The sequence below is a fragment of the Acinonyx jubatus genome, chromosome E1, assembly GCF_027475565.1.
Source record: "Acinonyx jubatus isolate Ajub_Pintada_27869175 chromosome E1, VMU_Ajub_asm_v1.0, whole genome shotgun sequence".
Lineage (NCBI taxonomy): Eukaryota > Metazoa > Chordata > Mammalia > Carnivora > Felidae > Acinonyx > Acinonyx jubatus.
The window spans coordinates 58,881,089-58,908,765 of NC_069397.1; the positions used below are offsets into that span (position 1 = coordinate 58,881,089).

Here is a 27,677-nt window from a genome sequence, read left to right on the forward strand (position 1 = left end):
TGTGCAGGGATACCATGGATGGTCGCACAGGTGGTACACTGCACAACTCCAGAGGGTGCCGCTCACATCTACTATGATGTTGTATCGGGCAGGAGAGGCTCGTTATGCTGCATAACACGTGACCCCACAATCTCCTTGACTGCTAGCAATAAAGATTTCTTTCCTGCTCACTCTGTATGTCCATCCAGGTTGGCTCTGATGGCATCTCTCCAGCCTCCAGGCTGAGGCAGGAGCCTCTCTCTGGAATACTGTGGTCCCAGGGCCACTCCGCTGGCTCCCTAAAGCTCCTCCACTCATATTTCATTGTCTAAGGCACGCCCCAAACGTGTGCCAAAACCCACAATCAGTGGGGTGGGAAGGGTATCTGTCCCCAGAGAGGGGCAGCCTCCCCCAAATGTTAGAAGACCCTTGGGAATCACACACCATGACAGGCCTCCCTGGAGGACACCCCTAGGAGGGGCCCCAGCAGGGAGAGGAGAGGGAAGGAAAGCTTCGTGCAGGAAAGTACACCCGGATGGCCACCGGCCAGTGCGGGGGTCGGGGGGGCTGCAGGCCAGCACGGCTGTGGGAGGCCGCGAGGCCCTGGGGGCTCCACATGTAGCAGGGACCCCCGCAGCAGCAGCCCATAGGCTTCTCAGAGGGAAGCTCTCTGGGTTGGATGTTTGGGGCCTCTAACCAGAACAGGTTCTGGAAGCCATAGTCTCTCACTCACTGGAGACCAGCCTCGCCAGTGTGAATCCTTGAAATGGTCCCTGTCCGCTCCTAGAGCACTGGTCATTTGGGATGAAAGGACCTCGGACTTGGAATTGCAGCCGATAAACACAATGTCCTTCTCTTGCGTGGGGACAATGACTCCAGGTTGGAGCGGTCACTGACCGCCTGCTGGGCACGTGGACGCTCCTCACACTGCGGGAAGCTTGGGCACCCGCGAGCCTCCCGCCCCACTCAGAGCGCACCCTTCACCTCTGCCTCACTGTCAGGACTCCCAAGTGGCCGTGGGGAAGGAGCCGTTCAGGGGCGCACCGAGTCCCCGGGGAACACAAGACACTTCTCCAAGGAGCCATCCCTTCCAGAAGCTTCCATTTGTTAAACTAAACAGCATTTAAGACAGCCTCTGAGGTTTCACCTTCTGGACGTCGTCCACTCACATGCTTCCTTTCGCTTGTCGGCAGACTTCCCTGACTTTGCCTCGCTGGTCTGCAGCTCCTTGCATAGTCTGGAGATAAACCCCTGGTTCTCCATCTAGGGGACGCTGCACCCCAAGTACTGGTCTACTGACTTGGTTGATGGCGTTCTTCCTCAAAGAGAGCTTTTTCTCTTGTAGAAGCAGGCAAAGCTGTCCCTGTCTTGCTTTGCTTTAAGCGGATGGTTTCAAAAGCCCTCTCAAGCCCCATCTCCCTTCTCAAAACAGCCTCTTGGTGGATTCGGGGCTACTGAGCAATGAGGCTAACGACAGGTTTCCTGGCTTAGGTGTCAGGGGCCTCACTGAGCCTTCACATCCACGGGGAGGAGGCACTGCTCTCCTGTTTGGGGACACAGGGCGTAGAGGGATGAGCCCACCCACCCAACACCAGAAAGGTTGAGTCCGCACGGGCCTGTGTGGTCACCACACCAGAGGTCTTTCTCCCCCAACACATATGGAGCCCGGTCCGTTGTTCCTGGGACCCAGCACGCTAAGAATTACACTTAGTCCCAACTCAAAGTGGAAAGCTGCCCAGGGTAAAAAAGGAATTTGAGGGGCACCAGGGTGGCTCAGGGGATTGAGTGTCAAACTCTGGAGTTCAGCTCAAGTCGTGATCCCAGGGTTCTTGGATCGAGCTTCACCTTGGGCCCAGCATGGAGCGGGGGGGGGGGGGGGGGGGGGGGGACCTAAGATTCTATCCTCTTCTCTGCCTCCGCCCCACACCCCCACTCACTCTGGACAAAACAAAAACAATCTGAATGGCCGCTCTATGTTCTCGTGGGTGGTCACAGGAGGGAAAACAGGATGAAGGCCCGAGTTTGGCAAATCCCACTTCAGGCTGAGATGCTCCACAGCCCTCAGTCACGTGCTCTTGGGTCCCCTTGCTCCAATCCTAACAAAGCCCCTCCCAACCGGCAGAGCCCCAGCTAGGAAGCACCACCACAATCCTCCCTGCTGAAATGTGCTTCCCAGCAGCAAAGGCAAAAATGGCCCATCTGCCAGTCGAAATACTGTTCTCCCATTTCAAAATTAAGTCCTTCCAAATTCCTAAGCTTCTAAAGTCTAGTTAACCGTTACTTCCCTGAGCCAACCTGCAAACGATAGACAATAGTTTGAAAATCCGAAAAAACTGAAGACTGAGGCATGCCATTAGAAGAACCAGACCTGTGACTGAGTGCAAGGATTTACAGATGAAGGCTTGTTAGCCTCCTTCACACCTAAGACTAGTTCCTTGGTTCAGTAACCCAAATGTTTCATGGATTCCGTGGCCGCTTCACTGAAACTGGTGGAAAAAAAGCAACCCCAAGCCCACGATCAAGGAACCTGCCCCTTAGGCCTCCAAGTGCTTCCCAAGTACCTGCAACACCGTTTTCCTCATAGCCACTTGCAGAGTTCTCCTGCACAGGATCCTTCACGCAAAAGCCCCCAAATGGCAGGGCAGGGGACCCCAAACCCCAAGCTGCTGTGTGCTGGGCTGTTCACTAGACCTTATTAAAATACTCCCAACTCCTGGTCTGCAGGAAACCAAGCTGCTGCCCAATTTCAGCCAGTTCTCCTCCCAAACCACCCGCCCCTGCCACACACCCCATCCCCCCCCAAACAGAAGCCAGGGCGCTTCACGGCAGCACTTTATTTTCCTCGCACAAGGACGCGTTGCTGGGGCCTAATGTTCTCACATGACAGTAGAAAACCAAAATTTGTTGTCATCTCTTCAAGAATTGAGAATTGTGTACAAAAACCTTACATAAATTAAAAGGATGAATAAATTTACAGTTGTAAATGCAAACCGTTTTCCAACTCAAGGCAATTAACAACCCACGGTGTTCTGGCAGGAAAACATCGGGTAAGAAAGGAAAGTGGGTCCCAAGGCTCGGACCTTCCCAACCCTGTCAGACCGGCAAGACAGAAATGACAACTGGTTCGGGACTCTTGCCAGCCTCTAGAGAAATCCTGGAATAGGCAGCTCTTAGACATTAATACCCTGCACAGATCGAGAATATCATGGTCTCGAAGATTCTCAAACCACCGGATTTCTCTTCCACGAACATGTTCTCAACCTCAGCCACGAAGTGACCGAGCCGCACGTCCTAAGGATTTAAATCAAAGAGATGTACAGGGTATTAAACATATACCAAGGGAACAGTGAACTTGGATACAAGGTCAAGATCAGCAACAAGTTCTACAATCCAGTGCTGACATCAGATACAAGCTTCAAGGACAGATTTCTTTTCAAAGGCTTATTCCAGTTTCACGAGGCCAGCAGGAGGCGCACACACTTGCCAGGGCAAACCTAGACTTCGGAATTCACTCGTGCGGCAGACGCCACGCATCTGCCCGCAGTCCGTTTAGAAGCATTTGCGGTGGACGATGGAGGGGCCCGACTCGTCGTACTCCTGCTTGCTGATCCACATCTGCTGGAAGGTGGACAGCGACGCCAGGATGGAGCCCCCGATCCACACGGAGTACTTGCGCTCGGGGGGAGCGATGATCTGCGAACACAAAACCGCGGCTTTAGTTTAGGCCGCGGTCTTCACAGCGGGGCCCCGGGAGGCCCAGCCCACGGCCGCACTAGACTCACCTTGATCTTCATCGTGCTGGGCGCCAGAGCTGTGATCTCCTTCTGCATCCTGTCGGCGATGCCGGGGTACATGGTGGTCCCGCCAGACAGCACCGTGTTAGCGTAGAGGTCCTTCCGGATGTCAACGTCACACTTCATGATGGAGTTGAAGGTGGTCTCGTGGATGCCACAGGACTCCATACCTAAGAGACAATGCTCTCCCTTAGAGGGCATCCGCCCCTCTTCCGGGCCCAAAGCGACGCGGCCCGAACTCACGGCTGCCCAAGACACCTACCCAGGAAGGAAGGCTGGAAGAGCGCCTCGGGGCAGCGGAACCGCTCGTTGCCGATGGTGATCACCTGCCCGTCGGGCAGCTCGTAGCTCTTCTCCAGGGAGGACGAGGACGCGGCCGTGGCCATCTCCTGCTCAAAATCCAGGGCCACGTAGCACAGCTTCTCCTTGATGTCACGCACAATTTCCCGCTCGGCAGTGGTGGTGAAGCTGTAGCCGCGCTCCGTGAGGATCTTCATGAGGTAGTCCGTCAGGTCCCGGCCAGCCAGGTCCAGACGCAGGATGGCGTGGGGCAGGGCGTACCCCTCGTAGATGGGCACAGTGTGGGTGACCCCATCCCCAGAGTCCATGACAATACCAGTGGTGCGGCCAGAAGCGTACAGAGACAGCACGGCCTGGATGGCCACGTACATGGCCGGGGTGTTGAAGGTCTCGAACATGATCTGGAAGAAGGCAACGGGCTCCTTAGTCAGAGACAGGGACCCGGAGCCACCCCATGCTCACACACCGCATGCTGGCATGCCACAAATGTGATGTGTAGAGAAAAGAAAAAAAGGTTGCAGGCAGAAACACAAGTAAGAAACCTTGAGACTTCAGGAAGGAAATGCCAGAAGAACAGAACCCTGGAAATATCGAAAGAAATACTTGAATTTCAGAAAATAAGGCGGAACAGAAAATGGCTAATGAAACAGACGAACGGCGGGCGCTTGGGGCAGCGCTTACCTGAGTCATCTTCTCACGGTTGGCCTTGGGGTTCAAGGGGGCCTCAGTGAGCAGCACCGGGTGCTCCTCGGGGGCCACGCGCAGCTCGTTGTAGAAGGTGTGGTGCCAGATCTTCTCCATGTCGTCCCAGTTGGTGACAATGCCGTGTTCGATGGGGTACTTGAGGGTCAGGATGCCCCGCTTGCTCTGGGCCTCGTCGCCCACGTAGGAGTCCTTCTGGCCCATGCCCACCATAACGCCCTGGTGTCGGGGCCGCCCGACGATGGACGGGAACACGGCTCGGGGGGCGTCGTCCCCAGCAAAGCCCGCCTTGCACATGCCAGAGCCATTGTCGATGACCAGCGCGGCGATCTCCTCTTCCATTGCGGTCTGCGTGAAGACGCGGCCGGCTTAGACACTGAGGGTCCGTCTGCCCGCCCCCCGCCCCCACCGAGCCTGGCGGGGAGTAACTGCCCGGAACTGGGACCCGGTCTTTCTCGGGGCGCCCCTCACTCGCTCGCGGCGGCGCGACCGGGACTCTCCGCACTGCGGCCCTGCCCCGCCCCCCCCACCCCCCCACCCTCCCACCCCCCGCGCCAGCCGTGCACCGGCCGTCCGCACCACACCCCGCCCCGACGCGGACCCCGCAACTCCCGAGGCAGTGTTGCGGGGACCCTGGGACAGGAGGCGTGGCGTGCACCTGCGGCGCCAGACTCGGGGACCCGGGGCCCGGGCACGCAGGCCGGCCTCTTACCGGTGGAAGTGGCGGCAGTGGACGCGGACGACAAACGACGAGACGACACAGAGCACGGGCCGGCTGCGGCGAGTGAGACCGAGCGCGGCCTCCCCCGCCGCTATTTAAGCGAAGCGGGACGCGCGCGCGGGCCGGCGGCGCGCGCGGCCCCAGAACATGTCCATATATGGCGATCTTTCCGAACGCCGGGCGCCCATTGGCTCGCCCGGCCGGGACACGTGGGGCCCCGCGCCCGGCCCCGCCCCCCGCCCGCACCGCCCCCAACGGCCCCGCCCGCGCCACCCCCGCGCGCTCGCGACCCCACGCCCCAGACCTTGTGCGGACTCGTGCGCGCGCGCGGGCCGAGCGGGTGGGTGCCCCCCACTTGGGGTCGCGGGCAGGGCTGCGGGTCCGACTGGCCCGCCCCGGGACTGCCGCGCCGTGGGGGAGGGCCCGGCTGCGCCCCGAAACTGCCTGGCCCAGAGCTGGGCCGCGCCCCAAGCCGGGGTGTGTCCCCGCGGCCCGGCCTCACTGGGGGCTTCGCCCCCGGCCCCGCGCGCCCCCTCCGAGCTTCCCCCCACAGGCTCCGTTGAGAGCGTGGACTGTGAAGGCCGACGCCGGGCTGGGGGAGGGGCAGGCGGGGGGGGGGGGGGCGTCCCTGTCGGTCGCTCTTGCGGTGCTCTGGGCCCCGCGGCCCGGAGGAGCCCCGAGGTGTCGTGACCTCGTTTCGGTGACGGGAGCTAGGAGCCGCGTGTCCCCCAGCGTTGCCGGCCACCGCGCAGGCCCCTCCGCCGGAGGATGGGGCTCCCTGCCTGGGGTCTCTGGAGGTGCAGAGACAGAGGCTTCATTCCAGCCGTAGCCAAAGCTTCCCGCCCCTCAAACCGCAGGCCCGATTGTCCCCTTAAGCGAGCTACACTCGGGGTTTGGGGCCATTCCCCCATCCACTGGGGAGGGGCTTTGTTTTGTTTTAAATTCCTGTGAGCATTATAAGGAAACTGAGGCAGATTAGGGAAGTTTTGACCTTCCGAACGGTCAACTCTCAGCGGGCACCATCTTCTCCGCTTTATGACACTAGAGAGAACCAGGGTGGGAGTGGGTTTGCTGGTCCCCGGGAACAGGAAGCCCCGCTGCTCTCCCGACCCCAGGTCGCCTCCAGGCCGGCCCCGCCCCAACTGCCCTGGAATTGTAGGTTCTCCTGGATACCGGACGCGCCCTTTTCTCCAGCAGCCTGAGTTGGAAGACCTGTCATTGCCAGCAGGGTCTTGGCCGCACCTGCTGGCGCCAATGTTTTCTGCCCAGAGGGGAATCAAAGGCTGGGCTTTCTTTGGGCTGATTTGTAAGCTTTCGGAATTGCTCAGTATAGAATTAAAGGTCAGAGGAGGCGTGGGGAAGAGCACAGGCCAAGAGTGGGGGCAGCGGGGCCAGGCAGAGTGAGGCAAGGGACGCAAGGTCCCCCCCCCCCCCCCCCGGGCGCTCAGCTTGACCCGGGCAGGTGTCTGACGGTGGGGGGGGGGGGGGGCGGGGCCAGGCGCCCCAAGAGCCCCGCGAGCTGAACTGGTGGCCACATCTGTGGCTAAGGACGCTAGGCCCAGAAGGTAAGGCAGCTGTCCAGCTCACCTGAGGACTGCGGTTCCCGAACGCCAAGGCCTTGTCTATGGCCACAGGCCTAGCTGGGTTTCCGACTCCCGGGCGTTTTGGGGGCGCAGGGCAAGACTGCTGTCCATCAGGTGTGTGCCCCACCCATGAGAGAACCCCGGGGCTTGGCCTCCGTAAAACCTGTCCTTATTCGCGCCCTTGGGCACAATCACGGCCTGCTCAACCCTCAGGTGGGGGTGTCAGAGATGCGAGGAGGACTTCCACTTGGGGGTCCCAAGGTGTCACGCACAGGCCACGGGGAAGGTGGGAAGGGCGGGAGGTCTCCACGTCCTGGGTCCGCCCACTCCGCGAAGGCGTCCAGGCCTCTGACTCGGGCTGGGGGGGGCACCTGCCCCTCCTCCAACGCCAGTTCCCTCTAGAGCTCCTTTGTCTGGTGTGTTTAAGGGGCGGCCACTTCTGGGAACAGACGGGGAAGGAGCGGAGATCCACAGACCTCGGTCCCCGCCCCCCTTCCTCGTTCCGCACCTTGCAGTCCGCGGGACGCCGGGTGCCCGGCCCCGGGGTCGTGGAGGTTAGCGGGGCGGGGCCCAGGAGCCCCGACGTCCCCCCACCCCACCCCCGCGGCGCCGGGCGGCGGGGGGAGGGGCGGGGAGCCACTTCCTCTTCCGCGGCGTGTCACCGGCTGGGCAGGCGGTGGCGGGGGGGGGGGGGTGGAGGGGGACAAGGTGCGGCCGCAGGTGAGCGGCGGGGGACGGCGGCGCGCGCGGCGCGGTGCGGCCATATTAGGCGATCTCGGCGCCGCGGGAGCCCCGCCCGCCGCCCGGGAAGCCGCGGCCCGGGCAGCCCCGTCCCCGCCCGCCGCCGGCCCTGAGTCACCGGCCGGGCGGGGGTGGAAGTAACGGACGGGGGGCGCCGGGCGCGCTCCTCGCCTTATTTAGTCAAGGAGGCCGCCGATTGGCCGGCGGAACAAAGGGGCGGTGGCGGGCGGCCGGGGCGGGAGCGGAGGGGGCAGCGGCTGGCCCCCGCCCCCACCCCCGGCCCCCACCCCTGGCCGCCCGCGACCCCACAGCTCCGCTGCCGGCGCGGCCCCGAGGATGGGGGTGGGGCTACCCGTGCCCGCGCCCCCCCCCCCCAGGTCCGGCGGCTGCAGGGGGTGCGGGGGATGCGGGGCTGGGTCGCCTCCCGGCGGGGGAGGAGGGGAGTGACGGCCCTTCTGGGAAGCACCGCCGGGAGCCGGGAGTACGTGGACGCGGAGGAGCCCTGCCCCAGGTAGAACTGGGCCCTTCGACCCCGGCGGGGGGGACGGGGGAGCGCCGCCTTCTGTGCCGTGATTTTTTTGTTTTGCAACCGGGCAGTACGAGGCCTCGCCCAAGGTCACCTCAGGGCTGTGCACTTGGAAGCTCGGGGCCGCCCCCACCCCGCCTGGAGCGGGAGAGGGCCCGGCGTCCCTGGGGAGGGGACCGCGCGGACGCGGCAGCCCCTGGTTCGGGCGAGCGGGGAAGCTCTGGGGAGGAGGGAGAGGGCCAGCAGTTGCGCCCTTGCCCAGAAGCGGGTGTGTCCTTTGCATCTTGAGGACAGAAACTTGGGCCTCAGAGAAATGATGTGATTTTTTTTTCCCCCTAGTTCAGTGCTGGCTTTGGGCGATTTGTTGTGACTTTGCTGCATTTCATTTTATCTTCCATGCGTTTAATGGCTGAGGAAATAGCGGGACGGGGAGGTGGGGTCACCTTGCAGGTAACTGTGGTGGGGCTGAGACTTAGCTCGAGGCCTTGCCTCCGGGTCCTGGGCACTGCCTGGCAACCCCACGTCGCTGTCATCTCCCTGCTCTCTTCAGGGGTGGTCCCCAGGACTTCTGCACTTGGTAGCGTGGCCACCAGCCCACCTGCACCCCCTACTCACCCTGCTAGCCTCCCACCTCTAGCCACCTCCCAACTAGTCATTACTTGTCAGGCACACAGCACAGGTGACTTGGTGATGGGTCGGCGCCCCCAGCCTTTGGCCTGGCCATTCCCACCTGCGAGGAATGCCTTGCCTTCTCCATGCAAATGCGACGTGGGATCCTGGTTTGGATCCTGGGACACAAAAAAGGAAGGCAGCGGAAGAAGCAGTGAAATCTGAGTAAAGTCTGGAGTTTAATACCAAGTGCCAAAGTTCCTCGCGGTGACAGCTGAACCACGCCTGTGTAAGTTGTTACCTTAAGAGAAACTGAGTGGGGAGGCTACAGCAAAGCTCACGCAATCTTTGCTACTTTTCTGTAAATCTAACATTATAATAAGAACTTCATTTTAGAACATCTAAGGAAAAGCAAAGTTTCCCTACCCGTAGGTCCCTGTCTGGTTCTCCCAGGCCTGTGGACAGATCAAAGGCAGGATGATTCTTCTTCTGCTTCTTCTGCCTGTGTCTGCAGGGCGCTGGGCAGTCTCCCGTGGAGAGGGGGACAGGCTTGGGCGGCTATGTCTGTCTGTCTGTCTGTCTGTCTGTCTGTCAGGAACAGTGGTCTTGAGGGCTGCCGAGGTAGACAAGGCCAAGTTCCTGCTGGCGTGGCCTGCTTGCGTCTGAGTTTCAACTCCAAGGGCGAGGTCAGGGCCACATACTTCTGGCCTCGTGCCCAGTGGGGGCCGTTCTGAGGGCACCGTGTCTGCTGCGGCACACCTGGAAGCTGGGGCTCCAGATCCTCTCTCTGCAGAGCCTTCTGGTGGCTGGCCATTTGGTCACGTGCACCGCTGTGCGGGAGCCAGGCGCCGCCGGCTTATCACCGCCGCTGGTCCTGCAGCCGGAAGCTGTGAACCAGGCCTCTGCATGTGCCTGGGGAGGTGCCCTGAAACCATACCGTTTTGCAGGTGGGGAAAACAGGATTGCAGGGTACGCTCCCCACACGCAGTGTGGAGAGACAGGTGTACAGAGACAGCCAGGCCAAGAGTCCCTGGGCCCCTCCCTCCTTAACCTTACCCACTGCTCCAGCAGAGGAGGGTTCCAGGCATTTCAAAGATGGGTGGGCCCCCGTGGAGTTTACCAGAGCTTCTGTCTCCCCATCCTGATGCAGCAGGAGCCAAGGAGGCCCCGGGAAGAGCACTGGGCGAGGAGTCAGGACCTGGGTTCTGGGCCAGGCTCAGCCTGTGCCAGCTGCGACCTCCCACTGCCCCCTTCTGTAAAGAAGTGGGCTAGTCGTGCAGCCCATCAGAGGATCTGAGGCTGGCGGCCCTCTTGCACTAGACGACAGGTCTAGGGACTGGAGGCCACTGGGAGGTGAATCTTCCCTCCGCCCCAGGCCTCACTGCGGTTTTCTCAGCCTCGGGCTTTGACGTCGCGGTATTCAAGTTTTGGTTAAGAAGCACTCAGTTGGCGCCTCTGTGTATCAGACCCAAGATTCCTGGGAGCAGCGGCCTTTGATGGAGCAGCTGGCTCCTGGCTCTGCTTCTGAGGGCACTCTTCCAGGCCTCACTTCCTGGGCCTCAGCAGGTAGAGTGACAGCGCTCCCTATACCACAGGGTGGGGGTGCGGGGCCCGATACCGTGGCCCAGCAGTGGTCCGTCTGCTGCCCGTCACCTTTGCCAAGAAAAATTATGTCGTGGACGCACCGTGGGCCCGCCTCACAGCTGCCTCCCCAAGAGATCACCGCTCGGTCTCTGCACGGCCCTTACTCTCTGGGAGCTGCACCCACAGATTGCGGCGGGACCCCGAGGATTCAACCCAGGAGCCCGCGCCTCCGGCTGCTTCGCAACAGCCCCGCCTCCGCACGCAGCTCAAGCCAGACACCAGGTGCCCGCCAGCGACGGCACATCCGCACGCCCCTGACCTGCCATGCTGTCTGTCCAGCCGGGCTGCCCGCCTCCTGCTTCCACGGGATCCATGTTGCAAATCAGCTCGCTCTGCTCCCCGGGCCTGCCACTGCCTCGAGACAGAGCCTGAGCCCTTACCCTTGTGCTGGAAGCTCTCTGGTGGCCCTGCCTGACCCCCCAACCCCTCACCTACTGCCTCTCTTGTTCACTGCCCTCCAACCTCAGTTGCTGGCTGGCTCTTCCTCTACAAGTTCTTCTGGTTGGCCGCCACTGCCCTGCAGTCCCCCAGACCTTGCCCTGGCCTCAGGTCCAGTCCCCCACCTCCTCCCTGAATACTGGTTATTCATTGTTTGTCTGCCCCCACCCTCTGCCCCAGAGTTTCCCCGGGGAACAATGGTGAAACTGGTGTCCCCTGCGACCGGAATAACGCCTGGCACCTTTGTGGCTGCAGGACGCCTGAACGGAGGCAGAAAGAATGAAGACGGAGCAGCCCCGGAGGGACCGTCACAGGGGGGCTGGGCGAGCTGTCCCCTACCCTGACTCCGGGATATGGCTCTAGGGCTGAGAGGGAAGGGTCCGCCTACCCCGGCTGGTAGGCTCGCAGGGCTGCAGGGGGCAGTGCTGAGGTGGTGGGGTAGGGCACCGAGAAAAGTGCGGGCTCACCCGCACCTCCCGCTCTGGCCCCGGCCTGTGGGGAACGCGCCCGGCCGGCCGAGCTCTCCCGACTGGGCCAGGGCCCCGCGCGGCAGGTGTCCCTAACGGCGGAGGCGGAAGGCATGGAGGCGATCAGGGCGGGACACCGGCAGGAGGCGGCTGCCCTGGGCGCCCCGTCCTCCCCGCCACTGTCGCGAGGGCTGCAGGGGGCGTGGACAGAGTGGGCCAGGCTAGGGTCGAGCCAGGGCTCCGGACCGGTCACCCGACCGCTTGTTGCGCCCTCGCTCCTCCGCCCAGACTTCCCGGGAAGGCTGCGCGGCGCGCGGGGGCCTGGCCGGCGAGGCGCGGGCGTGGCCCCGCCAGGCCCCGCCCACCCTCCTGGGGCTGGGTATCGGGCGGGGCGGGATGGGGGGCGAGGGCCCGACGCTTCGGGGGAGTCGAGGACCCCCCCCCCGGTGGGTGGTGCCGCGTGTCGTTATGGACAGGGTGCGGTGCCCGGCCACGAGACCACAAATTCTCGCGCGCCCCTCCCCGCGCCTGGGCCCGGCCTCGCCTCTGGGAGCCGAGTCCCCGCGCCCTTGGGGGACCGCGCAAGTGACCCCGCACGGAAATCCAGAGGGCGGCCGAGGACCGCGGAAGAGGCTAGCCCAGAGGCCGCGCAAGCTGGGGCTGGAGCCCGGGGGCTCCCTGACCTGTCCAGACTCGCACCGTCTCCCGGGATGCGCGCAGGGGCCGCCCGCAGCCCTTCTGCGCTCCCGCTGTTAGCGGCCCTCAGACCTGGCGTCGGAGCCGTCCGCCGCACCCCCGCGTCTCCTCTGCCTCGGCGGGGTGCGGGCAGGCGCGGCACCCTGATTCCTAGGCCCGCATCAGCGCGCACCTCTCCGGGTGGGCCACGGGCTGGGAATCGGGACACCCCCTAGGGGCAGCGAACTTGAAGGCCTGGGCCAGAAGACGGCGCCCAGCTCCGAGGCGGGCCCGGTGTGATTCCCAGGTGGGCCGCCAGGTGGGTCCCGCTAGCGGGGTTGGGCGCCTGGGGCTTAGCGAGAAATCCAGGCTGCACCGGTCTGCGCCGCCCTCTCCCCGCTACGCGGTGGGCCGAGCCCTCCCCAGCGCAGGGAGGGACCCCTACGGCCACTGACGGGGTTGGGGAGGCGCCCGGCACTGCGGGCCAGCCGCTGAGTCACTGCCGCCAGAGAGTGAGGGGAGTGGCCGGTGACCTCAACCAGTGCCGACGCAGGGAGAGAAGGTGGGATTGGGGTCAGCCGGTACCCAAGGCAACGGAAGGGGGAGGGCCGGGGCCTCGACTCAGCCAGACGGCGCCAGCCCACCATGATGCCCAGGTACCTTCTGTCCAGGAACAGACAGCGGCCACAGGGGGACACCAAAGCCAGGGCAGACTTGGACCTGATTCTTGGAATACACAGTGCTGGTGCCCAGGGGATGGGGACGCAGGGGTCCAAGCAGCCATGCCCCGTCTGCTTCCTGGGCACACTGGGTTATTTTGACAGCTAGGCCACCCAGGCAGACGGCCAATGATAAGCAATTCAGAGAGAATGACATGGGGGCTCAGAGGCTGAGGCAAGTCCCAGGTCCCACGGCCAGAAAGGTGGGGCCCGGAGACAGCCAACTCTTTACTCACCCTGCTAGCTATGGGAGGCCCGCCCGTGTTGGAGGACAGAGGGGGTGAGTCCATTCCACTTGTCCAGGGGCCCTCCCAGGGCTGTGAGCGGCTGGGCTAGCCCCAGGAAGATGGCAGCAGGCGCTGGAGTGCCCCACTAGGGCAGTGGGGAGCCACAGAATGCCCTGGGGTGGGGTAGCGCGGAGGAACAGAGCTCGCCCTGAAGGTGGAGTGGGGGGGTGGGGGGTGCAGAGACAGCATACCGCGAGGAAAGACAGATGATGCTCTTGGGCATTCGGGACACCTCCACCTCCCTCGGTGACGGGTGGGTTGGCCCCACCGTACCACCGGAGACTGCAGGAGCCCACCCCCAGGAGGGGCCCCTACCCATAAGCACCCGGAGCGAACCTGCAGCTTAGCTGTGCTGAGCACCTTCCCAGACCCCTCTCTCCAGGCCCAGCTTTACGCCAGGGCGGACGGAGTTTGGTGGGCCCCCTGGCAGGGCGGGGTACCCGCACAGGCCTGTATTTTACCCTACCTGGGAAGGGTAGTTTGGGGAGTGAGGAAAATTCATGTTGAAAATGTTCCCTTTAGGGCACCTGGGTGGCTCAGCCGGTTGAGCATCTGACTTCGGCTCAGGTCATGATCTCGCACTCAGTTTGTGAATTCGAGCCCCGCGTCGGGCTCTGTGCTGCCGGCTCGGAGCCTGGAGCCCGCTTCGGATTCTGTGTCTCCCTCTCTCTCTGTCCCTCCCCTGCTCACATTCTCTCTCTCTCTCAAAATTAACTAAACGTAACCATAATAATAAAGAAAATGTTCCCTTTGGATTTTGAAGTCTTGACTCTGTGTCTTGTTTATGCTGTTGTTTTTGGGGAATGAGTGTCATTTGAATCCTGATCCAATGTTCAGGATTGTTTTGTGTTTTCTCTATGAAGCTTTAGGCTTCTCTGTTTCTGCTGATCTGAGATCTCTGGGTGTGCTTCTGGTGAAGTCTCTTTGTCTGGACCACTTCTAGGCCCTGGCCACTCAGTACTCTTCGGTTCTGGTGAAACGTCGAAATGTCTTGTGTCCCTTCTATCACAGTTTGTTTCTTTCCTGCTTTATTTTTTTCAGCGTTTCTGTTTTGGGATTTCTGTTATTGGGCGTCTTATCTCTCAGATGAGTCCTTTAACATTATTCCTGTTTCTGCTTCCCCCCCCCCCAACTCTCTGGGACATTTCTTTGCCTTCTTCTGACCCCGTGATGGAATTCTTTATTCTAGTTATTATACTTTTTAACCTTTTTGTTTTGAGATAATTTCACACTTACTGTTTTCACATTTCCCACACTTGCCTCATTGTTCTTTCTCTCTTCTCATTTCTCAACAGCTTGGGAGTTGGCCTCAGACATCCCGCCCTTTTCTCCTTCATATTTCAGTGTGTTTTTCCTGAGAACAGGGACATTGTCTCACGTAGCTACAGTGCAGTGATCAAAGCCAGGCGATTTAACGTGAATAGGACACGTTCATCTAAGCCACAGCGGGTGTTTTAATGATGGCTGTCCCAACAGTGACTTAACCCCGGATCACCTATGTCATTGAGTTGCCATAAAGTCAGATAGTATATCCCCACGACCCCTGTCTTACTCTCTCGCCACTTAGAGCATCACCCAAAGGTGCGGAGAGTTTTACAAAAAGTGGACCAGCACAAAGGCCCGAGCTGATGCCCCTGGGAGCCATCTGACACAGGACGGTGGGCACGTGCGTGGCTTTTCTCACGGTAGGCCGAGGAAATGGTCCATTGCTGTTTGGTCCCAGAAGTCCTTTTGGCTCTCTGGCGAGACTTCAGGCACACAGTAGGTACTTACTGTGTGTCTGTGCTTGTCGGCGTGCGGGGTGTGGGCTGAGCCTCTGCGGACGGACAGCAGCTATGTGCGTGTGTGTCTGTGGCTCGCTGTGTGTGCGTGGCCGCGTGTGAGAGTGCCGGGCTGCCCTGGTCACCTTCAGAGTCGCGGGCTCCTGACTGTCCCTGCCAGGTGTGTGTCTGGAAGCCCAGATGGACGGTAATTACCCCCGTCGCTTCTTGGACTTGATCTGGTCCTGATTCTGAGCCCCGTGCAGCCAGGGATTTACTCTCAGATATTCTTGTGAGTGCTCCCTTCCAGTTCCAGAAATATGCAAAGGCCCTGGGGTTTGGGTGCTGGAAGACAGCAGTGGTCACAGGGCATCTGGACTTGCTGAGGGGCCCGCGGTCCTGCCCTCATGGTCCCTTCAGGGACGTTCAGCCTTGCGGGGGCCCTGGACTTCTGGCCGGGCTCAGAGGGCTCTCTCTCTCTCTCTCTCTCTCTCTCTCTCTCCCTACACCCCTCCAGAAATAACCGCCCCCTCCCCAGGACTTGTACGATTTTACAAGAGACAAGAGCCAAGAGCGAGCCGGGAGACCACACCGGCTCTCCACTTCGGGGAGTCGGGGTGGGGGGCGCACGCCGGAGAGGAGCCCATGAAAACCAGTATTTCAGTAGCTGCCCTGCCTTCAGGAGGAGCGGGGTTGGGGTAGGGCTGAGGGGGAGGGGGAGGCCGGGGGCTGGACTTTCATGGGGAGCAGGCAGCACACAGGCGGGCACCCCCTGGCCCCCTCCCCACACTCTTCATCCCAAGGACTGCCCTGTCCTTTCTGCCCTGCAGAAGGGAGCCTGTCACCCTAAACCGCCTGCAGGCCTCCCGTAAACCAACCCAGGCCCCGCCCGTGTAAATGGAGCTCCAGAGCCGCAGAACTCCACCATGAAAGAATCATGAGGCAACTGAGCCTTGGGCCTGTTTTCAGGAACCATGCAGGAGGCCGGGCCTGGGGCGCCTGCCAAGCTGGCCCCCCCAGGAACAGATGCTGGGGCTGGGAGCATGAAAATCAGGGCCTTGGGCCAGGCCCAGCAGCCTCGAGGCCAGCGGGATAGCCCTCGCCTCGCCTCGCCTGGGGAGGCCGGGACCAGAAGGGGGCCTGGTGGAGTGGCCTGGCCCCCGGAGGGCACGGTGCCCGGAACCGAGTAGGACAGGAACTCTAACCGGAGCAGCAACTGTCCCGAGGCTGAGGCGGGGGCACTGGAGAGCCGGTGGGGCGCTGGGGATTTCCTGGAAGGCATTCCCAGAGACTCACTGCCCTGCGGGGAGGGCACAACCGGCCTTGCTCTAGCAAGGGACCCGAGACCCGGGTCCGGGACAGGTGTGGCCCGTGGAGGTCCCTCAGGTGGTAGGGCTGCCCCGGTCTCCGTCCTGGGCCGTTTCCCGATTTCCAGGGCTCCAGGCCAGCCGAAGTGGGGACCCACCCCCTCCCCCGGCCTGTACACACACGGGGCCTGTGCCAGCTCACGCCACCAGCATCCGCATTGCCCGGGCACCCGGCCTGGTACACGTGCCGGTCGCCATGGCAGCAAGCCGTGTGCCGGCAGGAGCCCGGGCGGGCCTTGCGCATCCAAGGCCAGTGGTCTAGATACATACGACCGAGAGTCCTCTTCCCGGCCGCCCCGGGAGGGGCCCGACGGGGTTGGGGAGGGAGGCCCTCCAAAGCCACCCCCCAGCATCCCAGGGAAGGGACGGCTTCCTGAGATCTCCGGGGTCGATGCCAGGGGCCGGGGGCTTCAAGGCCCTCTCTGCTCCTGGCCACACCCGACCTCACTAAGTGGGGCCGGCGGCGGGGGATCTGTCCCAAGCTTGTCTGCTGGGAGCTCAGAGCTGAGTCAGCCCCTGCTTTGCAGGCCCGGCTTCCGCAGCAGGGTCCGCCCAGCTCTGTCCGTCTACAGCTGGCCACTCCCTGAAGGGGGCGCGGGGTGCCGCTCACACGACCAGCCCTTAAGCACCCATGAGGGAAAGGCACCTGTCCTCGAGTGACACAGGGCTGCAGCTGGTGCATCAGTCGGGCTGACATCATCCTGGGGCCTCGTCCGGAGGTCGCAGATGAAAGCCCAGGTCAATGGACACACACGGGGGTCACACGCCCCCACCCCCCAGGAGGGCAGTTTCAGAGGTGAGCGGGGTCAGGGGGCTTTGGAGGCCCCTGAGGGCATCCTGGACAGGCCCCAGACCTTGTGTGCCCCCAGACGGTGGCTGTGTGGACACCCCCTGGCGGGGGGGGGGGGGGGGGCGTGGCCACAGGGTGGCACGTGTTTCCGTGAGGAGTGCTCCCCGTGGCCCGAGGACACCTCCAGCCCACCGCAGGCGCTCACAGGGAGTCTCAAACCGACTCCCTTGTGCTGCACGCAGCCTGATCACCCTCCGGGCGGCCATGAGTGGGCCCTGAGGCTGGGGTCCAGGGAAGCATCTCCGGGGCCGGGGCTGGCCCAGCAGCTGCCCGCGGCTCACTCTGCCCCGCCCCGTCCGTCCGTCCGTCCGCGGGCACCTGCACACACAACGTCCACACTGGTGCGTGTGCTGCAGGGTCTCAGCGCATCACACAAGGTCCAGACCTTCCCAAACATTCACAGTACCTACTGTGTGCCAGAGCCTCACAGGGGACCCGGAAAGGAACCGTGACCCCCGGCAGGCATCTGGGCCCTGGGGCCGGAGGGGGGTGGAGGGTAGATCCATGCAACTACCTGCCTCCAAGGAAGCCCGGGCTCCGAGGCCCACCTCTCAAGAGTCCCTTTGGGGCCTGAAAGGTCACCCCCTGGCTTAAACTCTGGGTCAGTGCCAGGCAGCCCCACCCCATGCCCACCTCGGGCTGTAGGGCCCCAGAACTGAGAGGCCACAGCCACTTCTGGCCCCGCCACCAAGAGGCCTCCCGGAGCCAGGCCCACTTAGCGCCTGGCAGCTGGCCACCCTCCCGCTGGGCACGTGACGCCCGTGAGCACCCTGCCAGCACCCGTCAGCACTAATGAGGCCTTGGTGCTAATCAGGCATCCCGCGCTCCGTCAGAGCTGGGAGTTGGGGGGACCTTGGGCACGCCCCGCAGCCCCCCCCCCCCCCGACAGATGAACTGAGCAGTGCTGCTGGGCACGTGTCCCATGGGTGTTCCCAAAGCCCTGGGAGGTGGCACAAAGTGAGATCCAGCGTGGAACAGGTGTGGACAGCATCATGGCTTGTACCCCCAGACCACGGACATTTCCCTGGCATCGCGGCTAGGCCCGGGCCCCCGGGGCTTGGGAAGATCTCATGTGGGCACTATCTCTGGGGGGGAGGATACGTCTCCCTGCCAGTGGGTACCTGGCACACAGCCCAGCCAGGCACACAGTTGGTGCCCCCTCAATGCGTGTGGGTCACAGAGATGGACGATGCCAGCCCCCAGGGAGGGCCAAGACCAGCCTCACTTGACCAACCCATGGCGTGCACCGAGCTATTGTGAGGTTTTGTGTCCAGGGCTGTCTCCCGGAATCCCACTCTGGCCCCCGCGAAGGGACATGTAACCCTGTCTGTCTCCCCAGTGTCTGCATGTGCCTCCAAGGGTGCTGCCCGGGGCTTGGAGAACGGAGGAAGCACTCTTGGGTCTTGTCCGCCCTCCCCGCTCCCTGGGGCCCACACACGCCCAGCCCCAGGCCCTTTCCCCCAGTGGGGGGCCCGTCATGGCCTCCAGAGGGTCGAAGGGGTGCTGCCGGAGCATCCGGGACCCACGAGGCCGAGGCAAGGCTCCGGAGGCTTGGCTGGAAATGCCCGTGGCCCCGGGCCCGTTCCCCAGGGAGGCCCGAGTGGCACACGCTACAATGAGGAAGAGGGCGCCACGGCTGGCCCGGGCCCAGGCCAGGCAGCTCTGCTTTCACCGCTTGGCTCCCAGCCCCGGAGGCAGGTGCAGGAGACAGACAGGCAGGGTGCGGCTGAGCTGACTCCTGCGCGTCCCCAAAGATGGCCCCCGTGGGCTCAGGGGGAGGGAGTCTAGCCAGGTGGTCCCAGCGGCTGGGGCCGGGAGGGGCTGGAGTCAGGGGTGGCCGGCTTCCGGCCTCCCCCAGCCCGCTTTTCACATCTGACTGCTGAGAGGGCTTCGGCCCCCACAACCCCCTAGACCAGACCCTGTAAAGACCTCACAGACCAGTCGCCCCAGCAACACAAAGGACAGTTTAGGAGTCCCCAGGGCCACGCAGCAAGGCTGGCTTCGGCTCCGCTCACCCGGGGAAGGGGGAGAGTGGGCTCCTTGTGGTGCCTACAGCACGGGGGTGGGCTCCAGGCCTGGTCCTCCGGCCCTGGGTCCACACGGCCTTTGGGACGCCATCTGCTCCACGCTCACGGTCCCATGTCACCTTCCCTCGGTGTGGTCCTTGAGGCGGGCATCGCTCTCTCCATCACACTACTGCCATCTTGGCAAACTGGGGGCCTCTCCTGGGCCCCGCACCACCAGGCCACCCGGCCGGCCTCTCCACACTGCCTGCACCCTGGCTTGGGCCTGGATGGGGGTGCCTGGGCGCACCTGGCCACTCGATGGCACTGATGCCCCCGCCTGCCACTCGCCCAGCCTGGGCCACCCTGGGAGAGGTACCGGGCGCGGGGCTGCAGGCTGCCTGAGTCGGGGGGCCGTGCTGGGCCCCTGGCACCAGGAATCAGAGAAGGGTAATTAGATCCCGCCGAGGATCTGGCGGCGGCTGCGGGCTGAGGGCTGCGATCGGGTTGCGGCCCCGCTGCGACTTTCCATCAGGCGGTTTTCTCTGCATCGGGAAGGAGCTGGGCTGGGCTGGAGAGTCTGTGCAGTGGGTCTGGGGGCCCTGAGGTGGGAGACACGTGGGAGAGAGGCCAAGAGGCGCGGCGGGGGGGGGGGGGGTGGGGGGGCCAGGAGGCGGGGCACAGGGCCCGAGGCGTGGGCCTGGGCGGCCGCCAGAAGACAACAGGGAGGTGGGCAGCCCCGGGGCGGGCGGAGCTCTCCAGCCGTGCAGGCCCTGGGGCTCCGGCCGCTCACTGGTGAAGTCCAGGAGTGGCTGAAATCCAAGCTGGGGTAACAAAAGGCAGCCGCTGTCCCTAAGCCGGCACAGCTCTGATCCGCCCTCCCACCCGCCCTCCACTGCCCGCGGGCCACGTAAGAACGGCCCCGGGGGCCCCGCAGCCGCTGGTCAGAGGGCAGCGGGTCCATGCATGACGCCGGCCAGGCCTCCGGGGGACCTCGGGGGCCGTGAGCACGCAGAGAGAGCTTCCCGGGCCCCTGGGGGGCGGGGGGCGGGGGGGCGCCGAGGGCCAGCCCCGAAGATGCCCACCAACGGCCTGCACCAGGTGCTGAAGATCCAGTTTGGCCTGGTCAACGACACCGACCGCTACCTGACAGCCGAGAGCTTCGGCTTCAAGGTCAACGCCTCGGCACCCAGCCTCAAGCGGAAGCAGATGTGGGTGCTGGAGCCGGACCCGGGGCAGGGCCCGGCCGTGCTGTTCCGCAGCAGCCACCTGGGCCGCTACCTGTCAGCCGAGGAGGATGGGCGCGTGGCCTGCGAGGCGGAGCGGCCGGGTCGTGACTGCCGCTTCCTGGTCCTGCCGCAGCCCGACGGGCGCTGGGTGCTGCGGTCGGAGCCCCACGGCCGCTTCTTCGGTGGCACCGAGGACCGGCTGTCCTGCTTCGCCACGGCCATCTCCCCGGCCGAGCTGTGGACCGTACACCTGGCCATCCACCCGCAGGCCCACCTGCTGAGTGTCAGCCGCAGGCGCTACGCGCACCTGTGCCCGCAGGAGGACGAGATGGTGGCGGACAGCGACACGCCGTGGGGCGTGGGCGCGCTCATCACCCTCATCTTCCAGAACCGGCAGTACTGCCTCAGGTCCTGTGACAGCCGCTACCTGCGCAGCGACGGCCGCCTCGTGTGGGAGCCCGAGCCCCGAGCCCGCTACACGCTGGAGTTCAAGGCCGGCAAGCTGGCCTTCAAGGACTGTGATGGCCGCTACCTGGCGCCCGTGGGCCCCACTGCCACGCTCAGGGCGGGTCGCAACACGAGGCCCGGCAAGGACGAGCTCTTCGACCTGGAGGAGAGTCACCCGCAGGTGGTGCTGGTGGCCGCCAACCACCGCTACGTGTCCGTGCGGCAAGGTAACGTGGGTGCGACCGGGCCGGCCGCTCTGACCTCAGCGTGGGGGCTCGCTTGGGGCAGTGGCATCGTGTCCGCGCGGGTGGCGACGCATGGTGGCAGTGCACGGGGCAGGGGTGCACCTTGGGCCGCGTGTGGGGTCCCGGCGGAGGGCTGCGGCTGCAGGGCCAGAAGGAGGGGGTCCCTCTCGGGACCACTGAGCCCTGGGCGTGCTGGGCAGCGGCTCGAGTGGGGGACGGGCAGTGCCCAGCAGGAGGTGGGCAAGGCCCAGGCCGGCTGCTGCGAGGGGCAGGGGGCTGCCCCCGCTGTCCCCACCCACCCCTTCTCTTCCATCGCTCCATTTTCTGAACTTTACAGGAAATTGGGGAGGGGGCTGAGGAAAGGGCCAGGAGCCAGCAGGAGTGCAGTGGGCAGGGCTCCGGTGCCCACACCACCCGTGCCTGACCAGTGGGGATCCTCCACCAACCCAGGGGTGGAATGAGGAGGGACCTCGGGGTCTCTCCAGTCTGGTGCCCGCCCACCCCCCACCCCCCCCCCACCCCCCCCCGCTGGGGCCTGGGCTTCTTGGTGGAAGGCATGGTCTCTGCCCGGTGGGTGCAGCCTGGTTCTCTGCATCCTGGATCATCGGTCACCTGCCTCGTGTGCCCAAGGGGCCTTTCCACGTGTGATCACACACCTACGGGGTGAACACGGGCAACTGCTGCTTCCTTGAGAAGAAGCTGAGGTTCCGGAGTGGCCCCTCGCTAGGCCCAGGCCGGCAGTCATGGCTGGCCCTACTTGGGCTCCTGGGTGTGTGCACCCTGACCTGGCCCCTGGTCCCGCTGGCAGAGGCCCAGCCACTAGCCCCCTGGTGGGGGGTGAGGGGGACAGCCCTGTTGTGGCTGTGGGGGCCCTGCCTGGAGTCAGGGTTCCCAAGGCCAGTCCTGTGTGGGGACGGTCATCCAGCAAACCCCTCCTGCCCGCCTGTCTGGACCGTGGCCAGGTCGCGGGGCACAACGGAGGACAGTCAGCCCTTGTCCTTCCCAGCACAGGCCCTGCAGTCCAGCCGCACGGCTCTCTGGCCTGCAGGAAGGCCCCTGTGGTTGGTTCGTCAGTAAAACGCAGCCAGTGGTGTGAAGGGCTTCCTCCGCGAGGGTCAGAGGAGGTGTTGGACACAAAGGCGGCTGTGCGTGTTCAGCTGGCGAGCAGGGCCGCGGTGGCACTGGAGGTGGTGACAGGGACAGTGCTGGTGGCAGTGGTGCCGTCTGGACTGTTCTCCCGTCTCGGGACCACCGTGCACCTGCCTGTCCCTTTCACGGGGGAATCCCCTACTAAGGGCAAGCTCTGCCTTCCAGGGTAGAAGCCGGACACGCCCCACGTTCGCCTGCTCGGTCCTTTGCAATAAGCCTGAGGGCATATGACCTGCCCCCCACCCCCCATGTTCAGATGCTGACCTGGCAACCCGTGGCTTGTGGGGGGGACACGGGGGCTGCCGAGGCAGCCGGAGCTGCAGGTTCTGCCGAGTGCTGGTGGCTTCATCCCAGTGCTGTTGCCGGCCGGGCAGCCCCAAACCCGTCTTCCTCCCCATGGGGTGTCTGGGAGCACCCCACTGGCCTGCACGATCTTCTTTAACCTCCATCAACCAGAGCCTGCTTGTTTCTGCTGCTTCCACCGCTGGCCCTCAGTGACACAGTGTGGCTAACAGAAATATGGTCCCGAATGGCCCAAGGACACGAAGTATCTCGTATGAGTGCAAGTCTGAGGCCCTGGGGTCGTGGGGTCGCAGGCAGGACACCACTGCCAGTCCAGTGGCGTCATCAAAGCCCTTTGCTCGCTTCTCGTGGTGCTGCTCTCCTGGGACAGCTCTGACATCGGGCTGGTGCCCTCGTGGTCACAAGACGGCTGCTGACAACAGCCGTGTGAGCTGGAGCCCCTCAGCCGCGGTCTGTCTGGAGGGGTGTGTGACCGGAGATGCCCAGGACGCTGGCCTCAGAGGTGGCAGCGGCGTGCGGCCCCGGCCAAAGCCCACAGCGCCCACGGGCACTGGACACTGTCAGCACTGCTGATGGGACGGTGGCGGTGGAGACAGACCCCGCTTTGGAGGGACGGCCTTGGGAGCTGGCCAAGGACCCCAGGTCTCACCCTCTCTAGCACAGGCCCTGCCTGGCGCCCGCCCCACCTTCCTGGGGACAGGCTTGGACAGGATCTGGCCCTGACCCTCAGGCCCCCGTTCCCTCCGGCCCCACCAGCCGGACACGCTGGAGGCCAGCCTCGTCCGGAGCTCTATGATGTGTCACATCACTGGAAACAGGGGCGTGGTTCATGGGAACATACCAGGGAGGCTCCGGTGCCTGCCCTCTCCCCCCCACCCCACCCCGGCATGAATGTCTCCTGTGTCCCCCTTCTAGGAACCCCAGGCAGAGCCTCAAATAGTCTTGCCCTCCCTCAAGGCTCCTGGGAGACCACACATGTGAGAGGGGGGCTGGGGAGGTGACAGGGGGCCAGCCTCTGCTCAGTGGACCCCAGGCCCCAGCTGTGTGTCCTGGGCGATGGCTTGAGGAAGAAAGGGACCCCACTGTGCCCACCCAGTGGCTTACAGTGAGTTATAAATAGAGGCTGGTGTAAGGCTTGGGTCGAGAGGGCAGAGGCAAGCTGATTACCTGACGATTAGCAGAGGCAGGGGATTTGCCGGCACGGAAGGGCCCGGCTCCTGGGGCTGTGGCAGGAGCTGGGCCAAGGACCTTCAGGGAACCAGACGTGGAGATCTGCAGTGAGCCCACATGGCCATGGGGGCCCCCGCCCTCCGAGAAGTGCCTTCCAAGTCTTCATTCCAAAGGGTTCTGGATGAGAGCCCCTCTGTCTCCAGCGTTGCCCCCAAGCATGCTTTTCCCCACCTTTCTGCTCCCACCCCCCCCCCCCCCCGACCCAGGGAGAGGCGTGAGGGGCTTCCCATATCCTCCCTCCAGGGCTCAACGTCTCAGCCAACCAAGACGAGGAACTGCATCATGAGACCTTCCTGATGCAAATTGACCAGGAGACAAAGAAGTGTACCTTCTATTCCAGCACGGGGGGCTACTGGACCCTGGTCACCCATGGGGGCATCCAGGCCACGGCCACACAAGTGTGAGTGTGTCCCCATCTCCGCAGCACCTTCACTTCCACATCTGCCACCATCACCACCTCCACCACCACCTCCGTCACCACCGTCACCTCCATCACCTCCGTCACCACAACTGTCACCATCACCTCCACCGTCACCTCCATCACCACCACTATTGTCACCACCACCACCACTGTCACCACCATCACCTCCACCACCTCCGTCACCACCACAACTGTCACCATCACCACCATCACCTCCACCGCCACCTCTGTCACAACTGTCACCATCACCATCACCTCCACCTCCGTCACCACCATCACCAGCACCATTACATCACCCCCATCTCCAGATCCATCACCACCGCTGTCACCTCATCTGCACCAGGAGGACCACTGGAACGAATGCCCACTGGGGTGAGGGGCAGCTCCTAGTGGTGGTGGGTGTGCCAGAAGAAGGCAAGTGTCTCCCCCTGGGGGGGTTGGTCCTGGACCTGAGGGGGACGGGGAAGCCTGACCCTGAGCTCCCAATGTCTTGCTGCTCCGAGGGGACCATGCCCTGCCTTTTCCAGTTCGGCCAGCACCATGTTTGAGGTGGAGTGGCGCGGCCGGCGGGTGGCACTCAAGGCTAGCAATGGGCGCTACGTGTGCATGAAGAAGAATGGGCAGCTGGCGGCCACCAGCGATTTTGTGGGTGAGCACTCCTCACCTGTCCTGCGGAAAGAGGGCTGGGCTCTCTGCGCAGAGACCCCGGTCCCCTCTAAGAACCCGTTCCTGCCCCCTGCATCACTGCTGCCATAGTGCCTGGTAACCAGTCATCCTTGCTGGTCCAGAAAAGCGCCCGGGACACCAGGGAGCAGTCGGAGCCCAGAGCGCCCTCATCTCCACTGTACATTTGGGGGGAACCTGGGGCTCAGTGGCCGCGGGCCCCTTGCCAAGGTCACCAATGGCCGTGGCCCACGGGGCCCACAAGAGGCGCCAAGAGTCCGGGCCCTTTACGTGCCCCGCCCACCTCACCCAACCCGGGAAGGCGGCAGGCGCGGGGTCACCCCTCAGCCCCCCACCCCGCCCCCCAGGTGAGGACGGCGAGTTCATTCTCAAGCTCATCAACCGCCCCATCCTCGTGCTGCGGGGCCTGGACGGCTTCGTCTGCCACCGTCGTGGCTCCAACCAGCTGGACACCAACCGCTCGGTCTACGACGTCTTCCGCCTGAGCTTCAGCGACGGCGCCTACCACATCCGAGGTGCGGATCCGGACGGGAGTCGGGGGCGGGGGGGGGGGGGGGGCGCGGGCCGGGGACGCGGCGATCGGGAAGGGCCCGGGAGGACCCCCGCCGACCGCGTCCCCCGCCCCCAGGCCGTGGCGGCGGCTTCTGGTACACCGGCAGCCACGGCAGCGTGTGCAGCGACGGCGAGCGCGCCGAGGACTTCCTCTTCGAGTTCCGCGAGCGCGGCCGCCTGGCCATCCGCGCCCGGAGCGGCAAGTACCTGCGCGGCGGCGCCTCGGGGCTGCTGCGCGCGGACGCGGACGCTCCCGCCGGGGTCGCGCTCTGGGAGTACTGAGCGGGTGGCCGGCCTGTCCCCCATTAAACCGTGTCTGTGTCGCAGCGGCCGGCGGGCTCCGTGGCGCCACCGGGCGGGGAGGGGTGTACGCGGAGGGTCTGCACCTCGGCCCCGGGGGTCGTTGGGCCTCCCCATCCCTCAGCGCCGGAGACCCAGGGCTGGGGAGCTGGGCCGGGAGGAGGGTCCAGCTGGCCGGCACACCACCCCTCCCGTCCAGGGACAGCCCGGACCTTCTCTGGCTCCACCTTGGTTTCCCCCCAACCCCCACCAGCTGCTGTCACGTGTTGGCCACACAGCTGCTCCCCAACACCCAGGGAGAAGAGCCCCCCTTCGACCTGGCGGGACGGGGTGGGGGTGGGCTGCCTGGTCCGAGACCCTGCGTGTTGCAGCTTGCAGGGGCTTCGGGGTGAGGTGTCTGCTCACACTTTTCTCCCCAGGGGCAGGGTTTTAGAAAGCCCTGGAAGCAAAAGCGACCCCACCCATCCCAAGCAGGGCTGTGTCTGGCTAACCCTGGGGAGAGAGCCCCTCTCAGCCCCTGCACCCACTTGTTGCTACCAGGCCAGGAAGGGGGCTCCAGGCCTCCTATCCCCAGGGCGCCCCCCTACTCACAGACCCTGAGCCTGGGCACCTGCAGGCTGGGCTCCCTGTGGCCAGGCTGGATACCAGGACAAAGTCTGTGGTTCACCAGCCAGCACCCAGAGCCCCCAGCCCTCCAGGACCCCCACCCAGGCCAATTCCCCTTGGATGGGCTGGGTGACCTAGGCCATGAGGTGAGAGCCTAGGGAGAGAAGTAGAACCAGGGGGCTGGGGGAAGGGGTAGTACACGGCCAGGTGGCCTAGAGCTTGAAGGGAGGGGAGACAGAAGACGCCCTGCCCCGAGGCCTACATCCCTCTCCAGACCCCGGGCAGCCCCTGCCCCTGCCCCTGCCCCTGCCTGGGGGCCCAAAGCCCCGCCCTCTCCCCCAATGAGTCCAGCCAGTGTGGGCCAGTTGGGACTGTGGCACTTTGGGGAGGCGGTTCAGGGCAGGGGGTGCAAGAGTGGATGTGCTGGACCGGAGAGGGGAGGAAGGGAACCCCTTTCCCTCCCCTCCCAGGCCCCTCCTGGGCCTGGCCTGCTCCTGGCCTCACCGCCCCCTCCCTCTGCCTTGAGTACAAGGGATCCTTTCGTCCAAGGTGGCTGAGTTAACCCTTTTAAGACCACACACCAGAGCCTAGGGGAGGCAGAGGCAAGAAGCCACGGCCTGCGCTGCCCCCTGGTGGCATCCAGGGCAGGAGAATTGGGGGGCTCATCTGCTAAGGGCTCACCCCGTGCAAGAAGGCAACAGGCCTGCGTTCACAGGAAAAGATACCCTCGGGGGTCCTCCGGCTCCCCTTTATTGACCTCCGCCAGAGAGTACACTTGGTCCCAGGCACCTGCTGAATGGAGCCCACACAGCGGCTGCAGGGGGGCAGGCAGGGAAAGTGCCTGGGTCACCGGGAGGGGCCAGCTGGGGTCGCAATAAGGGTGCCTCGGCACCCCCAGTCCGAGAAGCAGACTGGAGCAGGTGGAGGACAGTCTCTGGTGGCTCGGAGCCGTGCGCGGGGGACGGAGAACCACAAGCAACAGAGACGGCTGAGGGACACCTGGTGCTCAGCGTGGCGTTCCATCCTGGACAGGGCACCGAGAGGGCACCCGAGAACACTAGACTCCCCAAGCACCCGGCTGGGCTGAGGTCGGTCCCCTGGCCTGTGTCCCATTTGCCATCAGCCCCCTGCAGATCTCCGCCAATCCACGAAGGTTCTACACAGTCCCCTTCCCTCCGCCACGTCGTTTTTCTCCTTTTCCCGAGACTGCGTGGTCGGCCCGCCCCCGCCCCGCCCCGCCCGGGGCCTCCCGCCAGCAGAAGCGCTTTCCCGCCACTGCTGCTTCTCCATCCCTGGAAGGCCCAGTGCTCAGGCCTCCTGAGGGCGACCCTTGTGAAGGGCCCAGC

General features: G+C 64.2%; 3 protein-coding genes across 4 annotated transcripts; 2 read left to right on the top strand and 1 right to left on the bottom strand.

Annotated features, from left to right (window-relative positions):
* Positions 1–2,798: 2,798 nt before the first annotated feature.
* Positions 2,799–5,648, bottom strand: ACTG1 (actin gamma 1). The gene is made up of 5 exons (XM_027052142.2): positions 5,488–5,648; positions 4,755–5,123; positions 4,036–4,474; positions 3,762–3,943; positions 2,799–3,672 (listed from the first exon to the last, which is right to left on the bottom strand). Exons 2-5 carry the CDS (start codon positions 5,115–5,117, stop codon positions 3,529–3,531), a joined length of 1,128 nt encoding a protein of 375 aa, XP_026907943.1. The 5' UTR covers positions 5,118–5,123; positions 5,488–5,648; the 3' UTR covers positions 2,799–3,528.
* Positions 5,644–13,947, top strand: LOC106987400 (basic proline-rich protein-like). The gene is made up of 4 exons (XM_027052264.2): positions 5,644–5,705; positions 7,507–7,633; positions 7,849–8,331; positions 8,686–13,947. The coding sequence occupies exons 1-4, from the start codon at positions 5,644–5,646 to the stop codon at positions 9,178–9,180; spliced, it is 1,167 nt and encodes a 388-aa protein (XP_026908065.2). The 3' UTR covers positions 9,181–13,947.
* Positions 13,948–19,832: 5,885 nt separating this feature from the next.
* FSCN2 (fascin actin-bundling protein 2, retinal) lies at positions 19,833–26,495 on the top strand. Of its 2 annotated transcripts, XM_027052536.2 has the most exons (5): positions 19,833–21,068; positions 24,012–24,168; positions 24,717–24,838; positions 25,221–25,388; positions 25,502–25,804. In XM_027052536.2, exons 1-5 carry the CDS (start codon positions 20,132–20,134, stop codon positions 25,705–25,707), a joined length of 1,590 nt encoding a protein of 529 aa, XP_026908337.1. In that variant the 5' UTR covers positions 19,833–20,131; the 3' UTR covers positions 25,708–25,804. The 2 variants fall into 2 exon arrangements, with proteins under 2 accessions (XP_026908337.1, XP_053068738.1); XM_053212763.1 differs by having other exon boundaries at positions 25,221–26,495.
* The last annotated feature ends 1,182 nt before the right edge of the window (positions 26,496–27,677 follow it).